General features: G+C 34.7%; 1 protein-coding gene across 1 annotated transcript in view; it reads right to left on the reverse strand.

The window, feature by feature from the left end:
- Positions 1-17706, reverse strand: part of Mcf2 (MCF.2 cell line derived transforming sequence) — a 137779-nt gene that overhangs the window by 12592 nt on the left and 107481 nt on the right. The window contains exons 14-23 of the mRNA XM_027940171.2: positions 17340-17387; positions 14232-14269; positions 10874-10962; positions 8654-8720; positions 7856-7971; positions 7689-7758; positions 5424-5516; positions 2271-2363; positions 1349-1474; positions 452-673 (exon numbers count right to left, since the gene is read on the reverse strand). Of these exons, the coding sequence (XP_027795972.1) occupies positions 452-673; positions 1349-1474; positions 2271-2363; positions 5424-5516; positions 7689-7758; positions 7856-7971; positions 8654-8720; positions 10874-10962; positions 14232-14269; positions 17340-17387 (962 nt within the window). The remainder of the gene's footprint in view (positions 1-451; positions 674-1348; positions 1475-2270; positions 2364-5423; positions 5517-7688; positions 7759-7855; positions 7972-8653; positions 8721-10873; positions 10963-14231; positions 14270-17339; positions 17388-17706) is intronic.

Consider the following 17706-nt stretch of genomic DNA (forward strand, 5'->3'; position numbering starts at 1 on the left):
CAGAAAGGAAAGTATGCTGAGTATGAAAGTCCTTCAATTTTAAACTGCTTTGAGGAAAAGGGAGAAATCCTTTCCTCCTTGCCTCTCCTAAAATATAAAGGTCCCTTGCTAATAAATCAAGAACTGCATCTGGTACCACTGGTAAGAGAGTGCTCATGGGGGAATGTGGATCTCTCCCTGTCATTTCAAACTGTGCTCTGCAGATTGCTAGAGAGCCCCTTGGAGAATACCCGGGAATGCTGCTGAGAGGGAGAAAAGAAGGTATACAAGTTTTGTACTCCCTCACTCTCATTTTGAGCAAAGAAGTTCTGCTTTATTGGACTTCAATAATACTTCTACTGAAGATTCCTTTTAAACAAAGTATAAAACCCACCCACTTGAACCAAAAAAGTGTACAGAATGAAACATATATAGAGAATGCTATTACATTACACAATCCAAATTGTCTTACTTTCAAACAATGCTTAAAACTATATGATGGGTATCTATCAGAGCCTTCTCCAGATTCAGTGCGCCTTTTGCAGAAAACAACAGCTTTCTCATACAAGAAGAGGTGTCGCTGCATTGGTTTGAATCTAGCAAAATCCTTCATTTTTGTAGCACCTTTCTTGTGCCCTATCCAGACACTGAATCCACCGTGCATTATCATCTTGCCAAGCTCATTTAAGTTTCCCTAGAATAGAAAATCAAATCCCATTAGTAGAAGGCAAAGCTACATTCAAATCTCTGACATCAGCATTTAGTGTTTAGCTTGACCTACTAAAACCCTGAAGCATAATTTGTATGTTTTTAAAACTGCATTCATTATAACTTTTTAAATTAAAATGTGCCATGCATCACATCTGTATAAAATTACTGTAGGGGTGGAGGCCAAAAGAAATTTCCTTTTCCCTGGCTTCATATCAATTCCATGAGAGATGACAAGGTAACTCCCATAGATTCCTCAATCCGGTTAGGTACCTGACATACACCAGGTCCAAGTTTCCCCACTGGGTGGAGCTAATTTATTAAAATGCTGCAAGCTCCAAAGATGTCCTCTTTTTATTAAAACCCTATCTTTCCTAGGCTAGGGCAAGCAGCAGTTCTGGGACAATATGACTCTTTTGGTGACCCAAACATTCTTTCAATCGAAATCTCCCTAGGTCTGGACTTGGGAACAGGCTGTTGAAGATAAGAACATTGCAAATCCACTTGATCTGTAATGATGCATAATGAGTAATGATGCTAATATTTTGATATCCATTTATCTACCTCTTCTATTTTCTTTTTCAGGTGATTTCAGAAGGGTAAGAAAGTGATGGTGACAAGCTTACTCCCTAAAAATTCATAGTCTTAAAAGTTTACTTACAATGTAGCCATTTATTGCAATCTGATGCATGGAGTCATTAACTGACTTCAGTAAATCCAGCATTGTGTCAAGGGCCTCCTTTAATTGAGTAGATCCTTCACAGTCCTTGCTATATTTTAATAGCTCCTGTAATTAGAAATCAAGAATTAATCTTAATATTAAGCACATATTAACATAGCTGCAGAAAATGAATAAATTTTTGGCTAACATGCTCTCAAGCAGGAATCAAAGATAATGGCACTTTTGGATAATTTCTTTCATATGCTCTTTGTCACATTTATCTATTTAATCAGTGTCAAAATTGGGAAAGAAGTAGAAGACTGACTGAACTCTATGCAACAAAGACACCCAATGCTTTTGGAGCTGAAAAACAATAGCTATTTAGTCACACTAGATATTATTTTTAAAGCAATTATATATGTGGGTTTTTTCATTCTCTACGTACAATAACTTGTTTTATCCATGATGCATTCAGGACAGCATAGGACATTATGAAAATACATTTTAAAGCAAACTATGTTATATCCATACTTAGCTCAATATTTTAGTAATCTTTTTACTAGAAGAGCAGCATTGGCATTGTTGATTGAGAAAGCAATATGAAGTACAGTTTCAAAGAAATGTTTATTTAGATCTTAATACCAAAAGTTCTTTAGTAAAACACTGTACATAAATTAAGTAACTTGCATGGAGAATTAAATACTTAATCCTCCAGATGTTCTCAGCCTGTTATCTATGCCTGTCCTCTGCACTGCCATCGTGAAGGAGCACACTGCACTGTCTACTGCCAACTACTGCCTACCCACTCAATGAGCCTACCTATTTCTAGCACTTCCTAGTCAGCAACTTCCTTTTTAATGGCTTTTTCATATCTGACCCAAAAATGTGAGTAAAAAAGGAAAGAAATGTTTCATGTAATTACCTTTAAGAGTAACTGATATTTAGTGATTCGCTGTACTGGCTTGAGCAAATAGGAATCCAGACCAAGTCTGTGTTTTAATTTTCTCTGACATTCCTGCCATTAAAAGATAATTATCAATAAATTTAAATTAACACATGTACATGTAAAAATACCAAGTGTTCTTTGATGAGACTCAATGCATGAATGTTGCTTACATCTCAAAGAACATTTATCAGAAAAATTAGTATTACATATGGTACAGAAATTTTAAGACATTATAACTGAGAAACAATAAACAGTATTTCAAGGACTTGGGAGGTAGAAAATTCTAACATTCTGAACAATAAAAAGGTTTGACATGTAAATTCTTATTGATGTGTAATGTTTAAGGTGAGAAAGCAAGGAATGACAATAGATTAGCAGGATAAAAAGTTCTTCAATATATTCAAGAAAATTAACAAAAGACTCAGCTCCACAGGCCAAGGCCCAGAAAAGAAATAGGTTGTGCTAAATCAGACTGGGCATGAGAACAGATTTTTTTAAGATCACAAGAAAAATACAGTCTTTATCAACTGGTGCTATATTTCATTCAGTAATTGGCTCACTGCCACTATAAATATAAGGGTCATGACATTGGGTCCTGGGAATAGTGGAGGGCCCATAATTAGGGCAAGATGGGGATGGTGAGGAATAAATATACATATAGGAAATTCAGAACATAAAATGAACTAAATAAGATCCAGGACCCTCCACTGGATATGGATAAAATATAATATTCAATCTAATTCAAAGAATAATTATTAATAATGTATGGTTAAAGATAGTGGGCTGGTGCATGCATACGCAGCTCCTCATTCCTGAAAGCTAAGTAAAATGATGGAAAAGATACTTTTCAGAAGGCAAAAACCCAAAGATGAGAAACTAGAAAATATTGTCAAATTTGGAAAATGAAAACCACACCAACAAGTGGTAAACAATTGAGCATGCTTGAGAAAAACAAATCTCAAGTTGGCAGAGGAAAAAGCCGAGGAAAGGATCAATCTTTTATAGACCATTTCCCCCGCACCACCCACCACAAACACACACATACCCCCATTACAAAAACTCAAGATTACAGACATGAAGTAACTCTGAAGACACAAAATAAATCTGGGGTTCAAAAAGAATGGTTGTTCAAAGCCCATTTAAGAAATAATTAGATATTAAGGAGTGTTGGTAAGGATGTGGAACAATCAGTACCCTCATACATATTGTTGGCAGGAATGTGAAACAGTGTAGCCAGTTTGGAAAACAGTCCAATATATCCTTTAAAAGGCTGACACAAAGTCACAGTATTATCCAGCAATTTTACTTACATGTATACAGCCAATAGAAATTTTAAAATAAACCACATATTTACACAAAAACTAGTGGAAAAGTTTTCCTAGCAGCATCATTCATACTAATCAAAAGGTGGAAACACCCCAAATGTCCCAGAACTGATGACTGGGTAAATGAAATGTAATATAATCACTCAATGAAATATTATTCTGACATAAAGAAGGAATGAAGAACTGATAAATGGTACAACATAGATGACACCTGCTAACAAGCTAAGTGAAAGAAGCTAAACACAAAGATCATATATTACGGGATTCCATTTACATAAAATGCCCATAACAGGCAAATCCATGAGAGACAGAAAGCAGAATAGGGGTTGCCTAGGGCTGTAGGGATTGGGAGAAATAGGAGGTGACTTGCTAGAAGGTACAGGGTGTTTTCTTTATAAAAGTAAAAATGTTCCTAAATTGACTGCGGCCATGGTTGTACAATCTTGTAAATATAGAAAACCACTGAACTATATATATTTAAACAGTGAATTTTATAGTATTTTCCTTATATTTCAATAAAACTGTTCCCCCCCAAAATTTAAATGGGCACAAAAGGCTAAAAATAAACATGAAAATCAAAATCTCTCAGATAAACATACTATTATGCTCAACTAGGTAGCAAAAATCTGATGCTAGCCGGGTGCAGTGGAACATGCTTGTAATCCCAGCAGCTAAGAAGGCTGAGGCAGGAGGATTACAAGTTCAAAGCCAGCCTTGGCAATGGCAAAGCACTAAGCAATTGAATGAGACCCTGTCTCTAAATAAAATACAAAATAGGAATGAGGATGTGGCTCAGTGGTGGAGTGCCCCTGGGTTCAATCCCTGGTACGACCCCCCCAAAAAATGATGCAATTTAGCAATTCCTTTAAATTTCTGAGGATTATCATTTCTTACCTAGAACTTTATACCCAGTCATGTTAGCAATCAAAGTGTTATGGAAGAAAAAAAAGATATTTGCACACACACACATTCTTAAAAACATTTACCTATATTGCACATTTTCTCAACACATTACTGGAAGATATGTTCTACCAAACAAGGAAATACAACAAGAATGATAAGGTTGTGGCACCTAGGAAACAAGAGAACCTATTCAAGAGACAAGTGAACGGTGTCTCAAAAATGATATTCACCAAGATCCTGAGATGAAAGCTATGCATCAGGCCTAGTGAGTCAAGATTAGCTGGCCAGAAACCCCTAGGAGATACTTCTTCAAGAAGATACAATTTAAAGAAAATCAATGTATATAAATATTGCAAGAGTATATTTTTATAACTCCTAAAACTGGAAGAAGTGTCGGTAGAATTAAGACAAGTATCTAGAAAATTATGTGAGTAAAAAAAACAACTGTAAGAAAAACAAAAAGGGAGGAAAAGCAATCATACTATATCAAATGGATTATTTAAGCAGAGAAATAACAGTCTCAACAATTAAATGCAGTACATAAATCTAACAAAAATTACAATATAACTGTATTGGAAATTTTGGAAGAAAGAACTATATGTGTATATGGTCAAGTGGCAGTGAAAGAGCTAAATCCTCTTTTTACAGGGTAGGAAGGAGGAGGATGAGCATGCTATTTGGAGATATAGAGGTAAATATCAAAAGAAGTAGTTAAAAGCACAGGAAGTGGTTGCTTCTAGGGAACAGAAAGTGTGTGCGTGTGTGTGTATTTTGGAGACAGGAGAATTGCTCTTTAACTTACATGCATATATAATTTACTCAAAGTAGAAATGAACTTATAAATAAGAAGTATCCCACTATCTCCCAGAAAAAAAACATATCCAATACTTAATTATCATACCTGGAAAAAGGCACATTCTGAATACTTCTTCCAAATTATCTCTGATCTAGGCTTATTCTGACAGTATTTTGCATATATCTGAAAATCATCCTTCTGTGATGAGAACAAATTCAAACATATTAACAATTTGCAAATATGAACTTTTCTTACCAAGAAAAGCTGAGTAAGAGTGAGTATGGCAAAGCATAACAGGGACTATGACCAAAAGGAGCCCTCTTCATATTCAAAGATCAGCATATGTGTTGGACCTGATGGTGGGACTTATGATTTTCTGAACTTCCACTTGCCAAGTTTGAGAGTTAAGTGGGGGAAAGGCTTCTCTGTCTGAATAAAAAATATTTTCATAGCCAAGTAATGTGCTCTTTCTACGCTATTAGTCTCTCAGTTCCCTAGTGAATGAATTTGGAGCTAACCTTCAAGTCAGCCTGCAGTCCTTGGTTCATCACTGGGGCATCACCACTGTAGCATAACCCATCTAGGTATCTGCCTATGCAATTTTCTCTCCATAATACTCATTTATGCTATATCCTACTCATTCTTTACCATTCATCTCACGAGTCATCTCTTCTATAAAGCCATTTGCTTATACCCCACAGATGCATAAGATGCCTGTTATGGTTTAGATCTGGAATGACCCCCAAAGGCTCATGTGTTGAAGGCTTAATGCAGCAATGTTCAGAGGTGGGGCTTTTGGGGAAGTAAATGGATTATTGGGGATCTGACCTCATCAGTGGATTAATCCATTGATGATAATAATTTGATATTAGTGGGAAATGGTGGAAACATTAGGAGGTGGGATCTAGCAGAAGGAAGTAAGATCACTGGGTGTGTGCCCTGGAAATGTATTGCTATCATGTCCCTCAAAACCTTCCCACCACACCTTTCTGCCATGATGTTCTACTTGCCTCAGGTCCAAAGCTATGGAGCCAGCTGATCATTAACTGAAACTGCTGAAGCCATGAGCAAAATTAATCTTTCCCTCTCTAAATTGTTTTTCTCAGGCATTTTGTTCCAGCAATGAAAAGCTAACATGATGTTCCTTATTTGGACTCCCACAGGACCCTTTGTTTATCTCTAATATAGGACAACTGGTGCTATATGAAATTAATGGTTTCCATGTTTTTCTACCTGAATAAATAGTCTTTGGCTGGGTATCCACATCACCTAGCACAGCACTTGGTACAAAGCAGATGTTCAGTGGATGGTTGTTTAATGAATAAACATTACCATCAATAATCATTTATTAAACCATTACTAGCTGCCAAGAACTCTACTAACTTCATGAGAGATACATATATAGGATATGGACCCTGTCTCAAAGATTTTCTCATCAAGTTTGTGAGAGAATACGTGTATACATGTAAAGATATACAGTAAATGTAAAATTTCCAGTGAGTAGTGGTCTTATGTAGTAATCCAAAGGGAAGATTCACCACTGTTGGGAAAGAAACTGTCCATAGTTCAAATGAGTTTCAAGTTAGAACACGTTGAGAAAGACAGTGATATGCAGTTCTTTCTTAGCCTTATTCTCTTCTCATTTTATAAACACTTTCTGGGACAAATACTCATTTTAAATGAGTTTCAACAATTATATCTATCAAAAATGACTCCCAAACCAAAGCAGAACTGATCTTTCAGGAAGAGGAGGAACTAGAAAAGCAAAACAGGGTAAGCAAAAATCTATTTCTGAGGGAAAACTCTAATGGAGGAGAACACAATCACTAACCTAGAAAGTCAATTTTACTGAGTGTACTCTTGGGACATGGAATAATGAGCCTCCCTGAATGACTTAGTCAAATTAAAAGAAAAGACAACTTTCTGTTTTGTGAAATTCCTGTGATAAATGCCTTGCTGGCTGAATGCCAGACTAGATCTAATTATAAGATTTTTACATGAATTGCAGGGGAATACCAAGGCATCTTTTAGGTTAAAAATAACCAAGCCCAGGGTGGTTTTGCTAAGACGATCCCAACTCTCACATTTTAACACCCAGAATGATCCCTGAATCCCTAGGATCACCATTCCTAGGAGTTGAGACACTGAAATATTTGCTACTATAGAATATGCAATGCATGCTCTGGATACCCCATTACATCAGTTTCTACAACAAAACTTAGTTTTGCATTAAGTACTTACTGGAGTTGATGTCACTTCTCCAAAAACAAAGATGTTTTAAAAACCTATTTTGACTCTGAATATACTCTCATAAGTGAGTTTTTATTTTGGTGGCCCGTATTTATATAACTTAAAAATAATTAGACTAACCCTTTCCAGGAAGCAAGGTCCCACTCTTTCTGGAGCATCAGAGCAATTTTCCAGACTGCTCATGAAAATGCTGTGAAATTTTCAGAGAAAAAATGTGAAAAATAATAAATTGGTCAATGGCCCTTTCAAAAATATCATGAAAAATATTCATTTTGACAACTACATACTTGTTATGGAATTCATATATTTCTGCCATATTTCCAAAGAGAACATCTTTTTTATTTCTCAGGACAGGTGGCATAAGATCAAACATCTCTGGATTATCCATCTCCGCTCGATAGCCCTATTCAAAATAAATATATTTAGGCTTCTTTATAATATTTACATTAATAGTTGATTGGGCAACTAAAGGTCTAAGTACAGTAGAATATATAGGGATTTGTGGGTAAAGTTGTTTGAATGTTAACTTTGGGATCTAGGATATTTAAATGTTATCTATAACATTTTTCTTTAGAAGGCAACATAGGGAAGTCAAGGATTTCCACTGGATTGGCAGAATAAAATGACCGTCTTTGGCCTTTCAAGATAGCTGCATTGTTGGAAACAAAATAGAAATCAAGTATGAAAAAGTATAGTACAGGTAATCAACTTCTTAAATTGGCAATATGTGTTTAGATTTTTTTCTGACCAAATAAATATTGTGACATTTATGTCAAATGAGTATTTTTATCCTCTTCCCGGTTCTTTTTACCACAATCTCTAAATAGCACCTTGGGATTAATTATAACAATCCACTGTATCCCTGAGAGAATAGCATTTCTCTTCTGTAATAAATTCTGAATCAACCATTCCCAGTACTGAGAGAGAATATAAATATACACATTTTAACATGCAGCCTCAAACAATGGGTGCCATACCCACTATTACCATGTGACAATTGAGGAAGGGGGCAAACTAGAAAATTGCCTTAAACACTTTCTAATGAATGTATCAAGGGACCATTCAGGAAAACGGGAGTCACTTACCAACAGAACAGTAAATAGCTCTCGAACATACACTCTCTCAGTCTGTATCAGCTCATTTAGGACATGGCTAAAATGAAAAGACCATATTTACCAGTTATTCTATTATTTAGAATTGTATAACATTGTTTCAGTTATTATAAGTCTTTGAAGGGAAAAATACTTAAGTCATTGGAACTACCAGTGGTTTGGGTTTTAGCATAAAAATAACGGAAAGTACCACCCACAGGGCTGTTTAAAATATATTCAAAAGAAACAGGGGTACTCAAGGGTTATTATTGACTTACAAAATTATTTCTAATTCACTAAGATTAAGAATCAATTTACTAAAAACTCACAAAATCTATTCCTAAATGTCTGATGTTTATGTATTTATTTTTGGGTGGTATACTTTTCTGAGTTCTTAGTACCCTTTCTCAAAAAAAAAAAAAAAAATAATAAAAGATAGTAGCATTCTTAGCATCATTTTTCCCTGTTCCAGGTAATATTCTGAATTTTTCTAAGACATGCAATAAATGTATTATACTGGTCTTCCCAAGTGTAAATCATACTTAAGTTTCTGTAGTAATTTTGTCTGTCTCTGTAAAGTAAAATACATTTCAACATCAATTGACTTTATATTTAATTTTCCTCTTACCAATATAAGTAATCCATTTAATTTAACTACTCTTTGGTTCTTTTTTACTTTCTTTTTGTCTTCTAACATCTTAAAGCATGTAGCATTTAAAAGTCCACATTCAACTTGCTGCAAAATACTGGCTACTTATTCTGTGACATAAAATTTAAAAGGCAAATATGCAAGTCTAGAATATTAATACAATATTGTAAAAGTTAGCCAAACAATGATTAATGTTAGTGTCTTTAAAACAGTATCTATACAATCCTTTTTCATTTCATTCATTTTCACCTTTTTTAAAAAAGAAGAAATGATGTTGACCAAAGGGTTTGAACTTTCACTTATAAGTTGAATCAGCTCTGGGGACTGAACATCCACATGCTGACTCTAATTTTTATACTGTATCATATACTGGAAATTTGCTTAGAAAATAGATCTTAGCTGTTACACAGCAGATATAGTGATCACTATTGAACTGCACACCCAAAATGGCTCTTAAAAACTTAAAGCAGATATTTTAAGAATGTTCAGTTTATAATGTCAGTTAACTTCAATAAGATATGGATATATGTGACTTTAAGAAGCAATAAAGAGGCTGGGCACAGTGGCACATGCCTGTAATCCCAGTGATACCAGCAACTTGGGAGGCTGAGACACAGGATCATACGTTTGAGGCTAGTCTAAGCAATTTTAGTGAGATGCCGTCTCAAAATAAAAAAAATAAAAACTGGGGATGTAGCTCAATGGCAAAGCATCCCTGGGTTTAGTCCCAGGTACTAAAAAAAAAGTGATAAAGTATACAAACTCCTAAATCAAACTTCTTGGCCTCAAACCCTAGACCTGCTGTTTACTAGTGGGCATGTTATCTAACTGTTCCTCAATGTTCTTCACCTAGCTTTTTATAAGTCCCACTTGGTTGGGGTAATATTTATAAAGCAAGGACATTGTACTAAATAAATGTAATGATCTATCAAAAAAATGAAAGTAGATCTTAGATACTTAGTAGCCTCACCACCAAAAGAAGCAAATTTATCAGGTGACAGATGTGTTAACTAACTCAAGTATGATAATCACTTCATAAAATATGCTTGTATCAAAGTCTCAAAGTATCACATTATATTCTTTAAATATATATAATGATAGTTGTCAATTATACCTCACTAAAGCTAAAAAAACAAATTAAAAAGAAAAACGTTTCATTTTTATTTCCCATCTGGAAAAAAAAAAGAGACATGAAAATTCTGAAAAATTCTAAATAATTTTCCTCAAGTAACATAAACAGACTATAGGTTGGTGAAGCCTAAATTCAAGACTCACACCTCAACTAGCACTCTTTATCACACCCAAGAAGAACCCAATTCTGTGAACACAAAAAAATTATTTTGAGACAGGGTCTTGCTAAGTTTCTCAGGGCCTCACTAAGTTGCTGAGGCTGGCCTTGAACTTGCCATCCTCCTGCATCAGCATCCAAAGCCACTAGGATTACAGTGGGCATGACATGCTGGAAATGTGCTCAAAATTCTAAGCACATTGGCTTTTCAACACTGAACCAAAGAGTCCTACGGGGGTGATGTGTATGTGAGTTTATGTAAATAAATAAAAGATACTTCTTTAAAACATCCAAGCTATTGTCATTGTCCAAACTGGAGGGTTGAGCAGAACTTCTCTTCTCCTGACAATCATGGACTACTTCAATCTGAAATTATGAAAATAAAAGTTATATTAGCATGTATGTGTATAGTTCTTCAAGGACACAGAGCTCAAATTAGGTTTACTTCAGGTCCTAACTGTACATAAACTGAAAAATAACAGATTTTTTAAAAAGTAGTTTTGATATATATTAGTAAAATGAAAGATTTGACTTACTTGGAAAGATAAGATTTAAGATACTAATTTATTTTGTATATTTTCATTTATCTGGCACTTTGGGGAAAGAAAGTCAATTCATAAAAGTATATTTTCCAGATAATTAAAATTTAGTCATTGAAAAACCAAAATGGCTTTTTAGTCTTAGTTTTTTACAGAAAAGCTCCTAGCAAATATTACATGCATCCTTAAGTTTTTTAATCAAAGGCATACAACATAAATGATTCTTTTCTTAATAACTCAGTGGTATCATCAAAAACTTAAATGTGATAAAATCTAATGATGCATTTCCAGGGCTACTGAGACACAGAACTATCCTTTTTCAAAATGGCTATACCTTGTACATCTCTGTCTCTCCTCTCTGTCACATGTTAGTTGTTCCTACAAATGGCTTCCCTGATCCTAAACTGTTGCCTTATTTTGCAGAATCTACAGAACCTGGACTGGTCTACTGAGTCAACTACATGAAATTTGTGATGGTTAACTGCTCTTCAGAAACATTTAAAATATATTCCTGGGATCCCACCTATATTAGACCTTTGAGCTTGCCAAAAACCTGACCTCTAAGTAAATGCAACATTACTTTGTGACAGCTAAAACCTAAAATGAAGTACTGGATTTATCAATTAAATATTTCAAAAAAATGTGGCCTATGCATGGCAATACTTGTGAACAAGAACATTTGTAACAAATTTCTACATATTATGCAGACACAATCCTAAGTGCTTGACATATATCATTGTAATCAATCCTCAGCAATTTAGAAAGCTAAGGCATTCTTTTTTCCATTTTAAAGATGGGGAAAAATGAGGCTCATAGAGGTTTAGTAACATGATCAAAGTCACATGCTTAAGGACTGGGGCTGTAGCTTAGTGGCAGAGGGCTTGCCTAGCATGTGTGAGGCACTGGGTTTGATCCTCAGCACCACATAAAAACAAATAAAATAAAGGCATTCTGTCCATCTATAACTACAAAAAAAATTTTTAAAGAGTAATTATAAGACTAATATTTTAAAAAGTCTCATATTTAATAGATGATGAGACAGTCAAGCCCAAGTGTCAAAGTCTGTGGGTTATCACTTTTATCATATTCCCTCCTGCGAATATGCTTTGTTACACCTGGCAAATGTACCAACTATTATCATCATTTTAATATTATACTTAACACTAAAAATGCTGCATACTACATTTATGAGGTAGGTATGTTCCATTTACTCCTATCAGATTTCTGAAATACATATGTGGAAAGATTTGAAATATAACATTATTTTCAAAACCTAAGGATTTCTAAAATTTACTTGAATCAAAAGAATGCAATTTGGAACTGTGTTTAGCTGGATGCTCCACCAAGAAAATGCACAGAGCCACCATCTCATGATTTTTCCATGGGGATATGGAACTGAATAAATCTAAGAAGAGGTGTCATGAGTTGACACTAGAATGGAAAGACATGGAAGACTACAGAATTTGGCATTCACTTCATTTCCTTCTTGAAACTAGTAAGTTGTGGCCCTACAACATGCTGACCAGGCCTTGTATACATCAATATAGGCCATTCACTAGCTTCACAATATTAAAATAAGAACTTAGAATATTACCATATGCCATACATTGTTCAAGTGCTTCATAAATATTATTTTATCTTTACACTAACTTCATGTCATATATTACTATCCCTATTTTATAAATAAGGTGACTGAGATCCACAGAATTTACCTAAAGTTATATCACTAGTAAGTGATGGAAGTGAAATTAAAAGCAATCTAGTTCTACAATTTGTACACCTATGCCATAAAATACAGCCTCTTGGAGATATGTCCTTATCTTATTTACCATCAAGAACACACAAATAAAATGTAGGCTCTTGTAGCTATCATGAGACTATTCTCTGCAGATCCCAGACTATCATGGAGAACTGAGAAGGGAGGACCATTGTACATATGTATGGCATATGGTAATATTCTAAGTTCTTATATTAATATTGTGAAGCTAGTGAATGGCCTATATTGATGTATTCTTGAGTGTGTACTTATCCACAGAGGATACATTCCAGAACCCCCAGTGGATGCATGAAAGTGAATAGTACTAATTCCTATGATTTTTTCCCCAATACATATGTACCTAGGATAAAATTTAACTTATAAATTAGGCACAGTTAAGAAATTAACAACAACCTAATAAAATGGAACAATTTTAACTATATATTGTATTATGTGCACTCCTCTGCCCCCACCCTGAATCTCCCTTTTTTCTATCTTTCCGTCTCCGTCTTAGATTATTTAATATTTTTTGGAGCACAATTAACCTAGGATAACTGAAACTGTGAAAGTGTGCCGCAGCCCGGCTGGGGGGGGGGGGGTGACGAAGAACTTGTGTAGATTGATACAGCAGGAGTAGGAGCCTTTTATTGTAGGACAGGAGCGGTATTTATACATTCCACACAGCTTATCTAATTAGCATAAACTAGATACAGCAGTCAACCAATCAGGAATCTCCACACTTAATAGCTCGCTTTTGTTACTTCTCAAACCACTCCCTCTGGCATTTTGCCAGGCACCATCCAGACTTGTTTACAGACTCTAACATTTCTCTGGCAAAATGCCAGGAGCCATCCTGACTTGTTTACAGACTCTAACAAAAGTGAAACTGAGGATAAGAGGTGGAGGAATTCTGTATATACGAAGAAATTAATGGATTTCTTTCTGAACCACGGTTAGCCTCTGCATGGTCCATTAGAACTTGGCCCCTGTCCTCCCTTCATACTTGAGGGATTGAAATCCTTCATGAAAGAAGTTCCTTCTGTAGAAAGGTATGATGTTATTTAGGTTTATGGAGGTGCGGTGTAGAGAAGCTGGAACTTAATACTCTACAGAAGTGATTCTGAACATGAGCCAGGACTTGAGAAATTGTTCATACATCTGTGGCTATATCAGTACTGCAATTAGACACAATGCAGCAGCAGCTTTTATCGTTAAGATAAAATCAGCCTTCAGATGCACAATATTGGTCGGTCCAGTGAGTGAAAAATATGGCTTAAGACCCATACCAATTCTGCAACTACAGCAATAAAATGAGTTTTGAATTAATTGATGATATTTACCTTTAAGTTGCTCTGATTTTGTCTCCAAGTCTTCTTCCCTGGTACAAAAATATGAAAGAAGAATTTCAAACCAGAATTAAAGTCAACACTTTTAATGAAAACACATGTAAATTTATTAAATAATTAGAGTTCATAGTCCAACATGTTTGTATTAGTATTTTTAAATCACACTATAGGAGACAGTTATTGGTTAGACATAACATACCATTTCAACTTCTTATTGAGCATGATTTTGCTAAGTACTCACCCATTTCCTCAAACATTCTCTTACTTGCTAAGCACAAAGCTAGGTATTAGTGCTCATAATTATTTGTAGATTTGTAAATATTTTCAGGTTTCATGGTCATTCTAACATGTAAACATTTAATCAGATTGTAAATCATATATGGATCAAAAATTCTCTTAAAAAATTCTAATTTATCCTAGAAATTAGAGAATCTAACATTTATTTGACACTTACTGCACACCAGGTACTGATGTAAGCCCTATGGATACATCCTCTTTTATAATCCTCATATCCTCCCTGGGAGGTAGGTAAGGACTCCTATACTCATTTCATAGATAAGGACTAAGGTCAGTATATTGTTCAAGAAGCAGAGGTAGTTGTTTAAATCCATATAGTCTACAATTAGAGTACATGTTTCTAACCACTATCTAAACTAACATTTCAAAAATATGTAAAAATTCCCCAAATAAAGAAACCCTTCATCAAAATTCAAAACTTTATTATTTTTTAGGTCTCACTTATGGCTTCTTTTATTTATCTCTGGAACATTTTCTGAAGGTGATGGAAGAATTATTCTTGACTGTGTACATAAAAATAAATTTAAAGATCAAGAAATTATTAATTGAGCATGTTTTTTGAAGCACAACTTTTCATTTCTCTGTTTGTACACAATGTAGTGCCATACCACATGTGTATTCATACATGTACCTAGGATAATGATGTCCATCTCATTCCAACATCTTTTCAACATTTTAATTTTTATTTTTAAATAATTTATGATATTTATAAAGGGTGAGCCCCTGTATTATTGAGCAATAAGTTAGATGTTCCTAAAAAGCCAAGGGCATGGTCCAAAGAGTAGACTAAGTTACCAGGGCTGCCAAAAGGCTGTCCCCCATATAAGTTACATGGATTCCCTTCTCAGCAAGAAGAAACACTGTTTATCCTTCAATTCTCAGTGGCAGCCAGGCACACTCAGGAAAAAGATGTAATGTTGTACTCTAGGTTTTGTATACTTCACTTTCGTTTATTAAAATATAAATCTATTGTGCATATGATTTTTATGCATGATTATTACATAATCACATATAAATATATAGCAAACTTGGTGGGAATTACCATGTAAAATCAGTTTCTCAAAAAAAAAAAAATCCACTTTGTGCCCCACTTTAAAGAAACCTGATATACAGAGGTTCAAACTTATTTCTAAAATTAACTTAGGAAATAATCATTGGTTTTACTAATCATTTTTTTGTAAATACATTAAGAGAGGCAAAAGGAATATATACACAACTAACTATAAAAAATATCTTTTGTGAAAATATATTCATTCTTTCAGCAATATAAATATATACAAAATGATGGAGTGCCATATGATACACTTAGCTCTTTGGGGATGCACAAAGATGAAGTGTACACAGTCCATGCCCTTAAAGAGCTTATAGTCTAGCAAGTGAGTCAGAAAACAAGCAATTATACTAAAGCTGAAGAAACTGGGAGGCCTGTTATCACGGCATGAACACCTAGCTCAGGGGAGGAAAGAGATGGAAAGGAAAAGCTTACCTGAAGGAAGAGGCCTAGAAATAAGAAATCTGAAGGAGAATTAGGAGCTAGCAAGGGAAAGGGAGGCAAGAGTGTATGTGTGAGTAAGACATGGAAGAAAAGGAAGGAAAAGCAGGCGGGGGAGTGTGGAGACAGGGAGACTGTTGCAGTTGTTAAGCCACGGATGTTAGCTTGGACTATGAAAGTGGCAGTAAGGAAAGCAATAGGGATGGAAAAGTAGATGGGTAAGAGAGGTACTTAGGGAGTAAAAATCCACAGGATGCACGAGTTTTTGACCAATTAGAGGTGGGGCAGGAGTAAGAAACAAGAACTGAGGTCCTAAGCTTGGGCAACTAGGGAAATCATAGTGCCATTTGCAGAAGAAGAAGAGGTCTGCAGGAGAAAGGCATTCATTTGGAGTGTACTGAGTTCAAGTTTCCTATGAGAAATCCAAGGAAGCAAATTGTAAGCATAAGTCTAAAGCTTATAACAAAGATCTAGACTACAGATACTGACTTAGAAGCTCAAACCACATTTAATGCTTTATCCCTCATTGAAAATGTCCTTCCAAGATTCCTCTCTGTCCTTGCTGATAATTCAACAAATATTTATTATATCCTGCTAGTTGCCAGTCACTGTGCTAGGTACACAATTCAATACAAAGAAAAAAATGAACAAAAACAAAGAACAAAAAAAAACAGTTTGACTCATTTTTATGAAAAATAAACACATTTTGATTTGGTTCAATCTTATATAATTGTCTTTGCAAGTAAAAGTCCTAAAGAACAGCCTGGAATAGATTGTTATAATCCCCATTTACTCACAGAGCAATGTAGTAAAAGGAACAAAGTTTGCAGCATAAATAATGCTTTGATTTCATTTACAAACCATGGTCAATAATGGATAAAATCATTTATGTGTCCATGCCATTTACTCATTAAGCTGCCTTCTTTCTCATAAATACATTAGGCAGTCTTAAATAAAGCAAACCCAAGCTACTTCCAACAAATGGCTAGGTTGTGGAAGGCATGAGAGTCTTTCAAAAAAATGAAAGCCGGATTCACTTTAACACTACCATTTTTTTTTTCTATTTTGAATGGTCATTTTATTACAGATTCTGAGTTTAGGAGCATAAGTTACTTTTTACATGTTCATTTTCAAAGCTAAGTTTAATACTGAGAATAATGGGTAGTCATTATGGAAAAAAAATGGAAAGAAAAAAGTTCCTTGTGGACAGAACTCAAGAATGAATTGCTGCTGAATTTAGATGCCAAACTGGTTTTTCACATGTACACAAACTCAGAAAATGTACTGATAAGTAATATAATAAAAATGGGTACCTTTTGAAAAAAGCTTACATGCTTGAAAGAAAGAGTATCCAATTCCCACTGCAGAAGGAAAGTATAATTAAATAAGAATATGAGAAAGAAAAATGAAACGATACAAAACAAAATTCTCTTTGAATGATTAATGATACCAGTGGGTCCTGGACAATCTATTCACAACCCTGATTTTCAACCTAAGATGCACCACTTCAGAGGACAATTAAGCAAGAAGTCTTAACTAGAGGGAAAGTACAGTTTATTAAATGTCCCTTGAATATTTAACTGAGTACTCTTATAGTCTACAATGTTTTTCACTTTGTCTTCACAATAACCCTTTGAAGTCAGGAGGTTATTATGGTCCTTATTTTACAGACCAAGAAAT

Source organism: Marmota flaviventris, chromosome X (assembly GCF_047511675.1).
Source record: "Marmota flaviventris isolate mMarFla1 chromosome X, mMarFla1.hap1, whole genome shotgun sequence".
In the NCBI taxonomy this organism is placed as follows: Eukaryota; Metazoa; Chordata; class Mammalia; order Rodentia; family Sciuridae; genus Marmota; species Marmota flaviventris.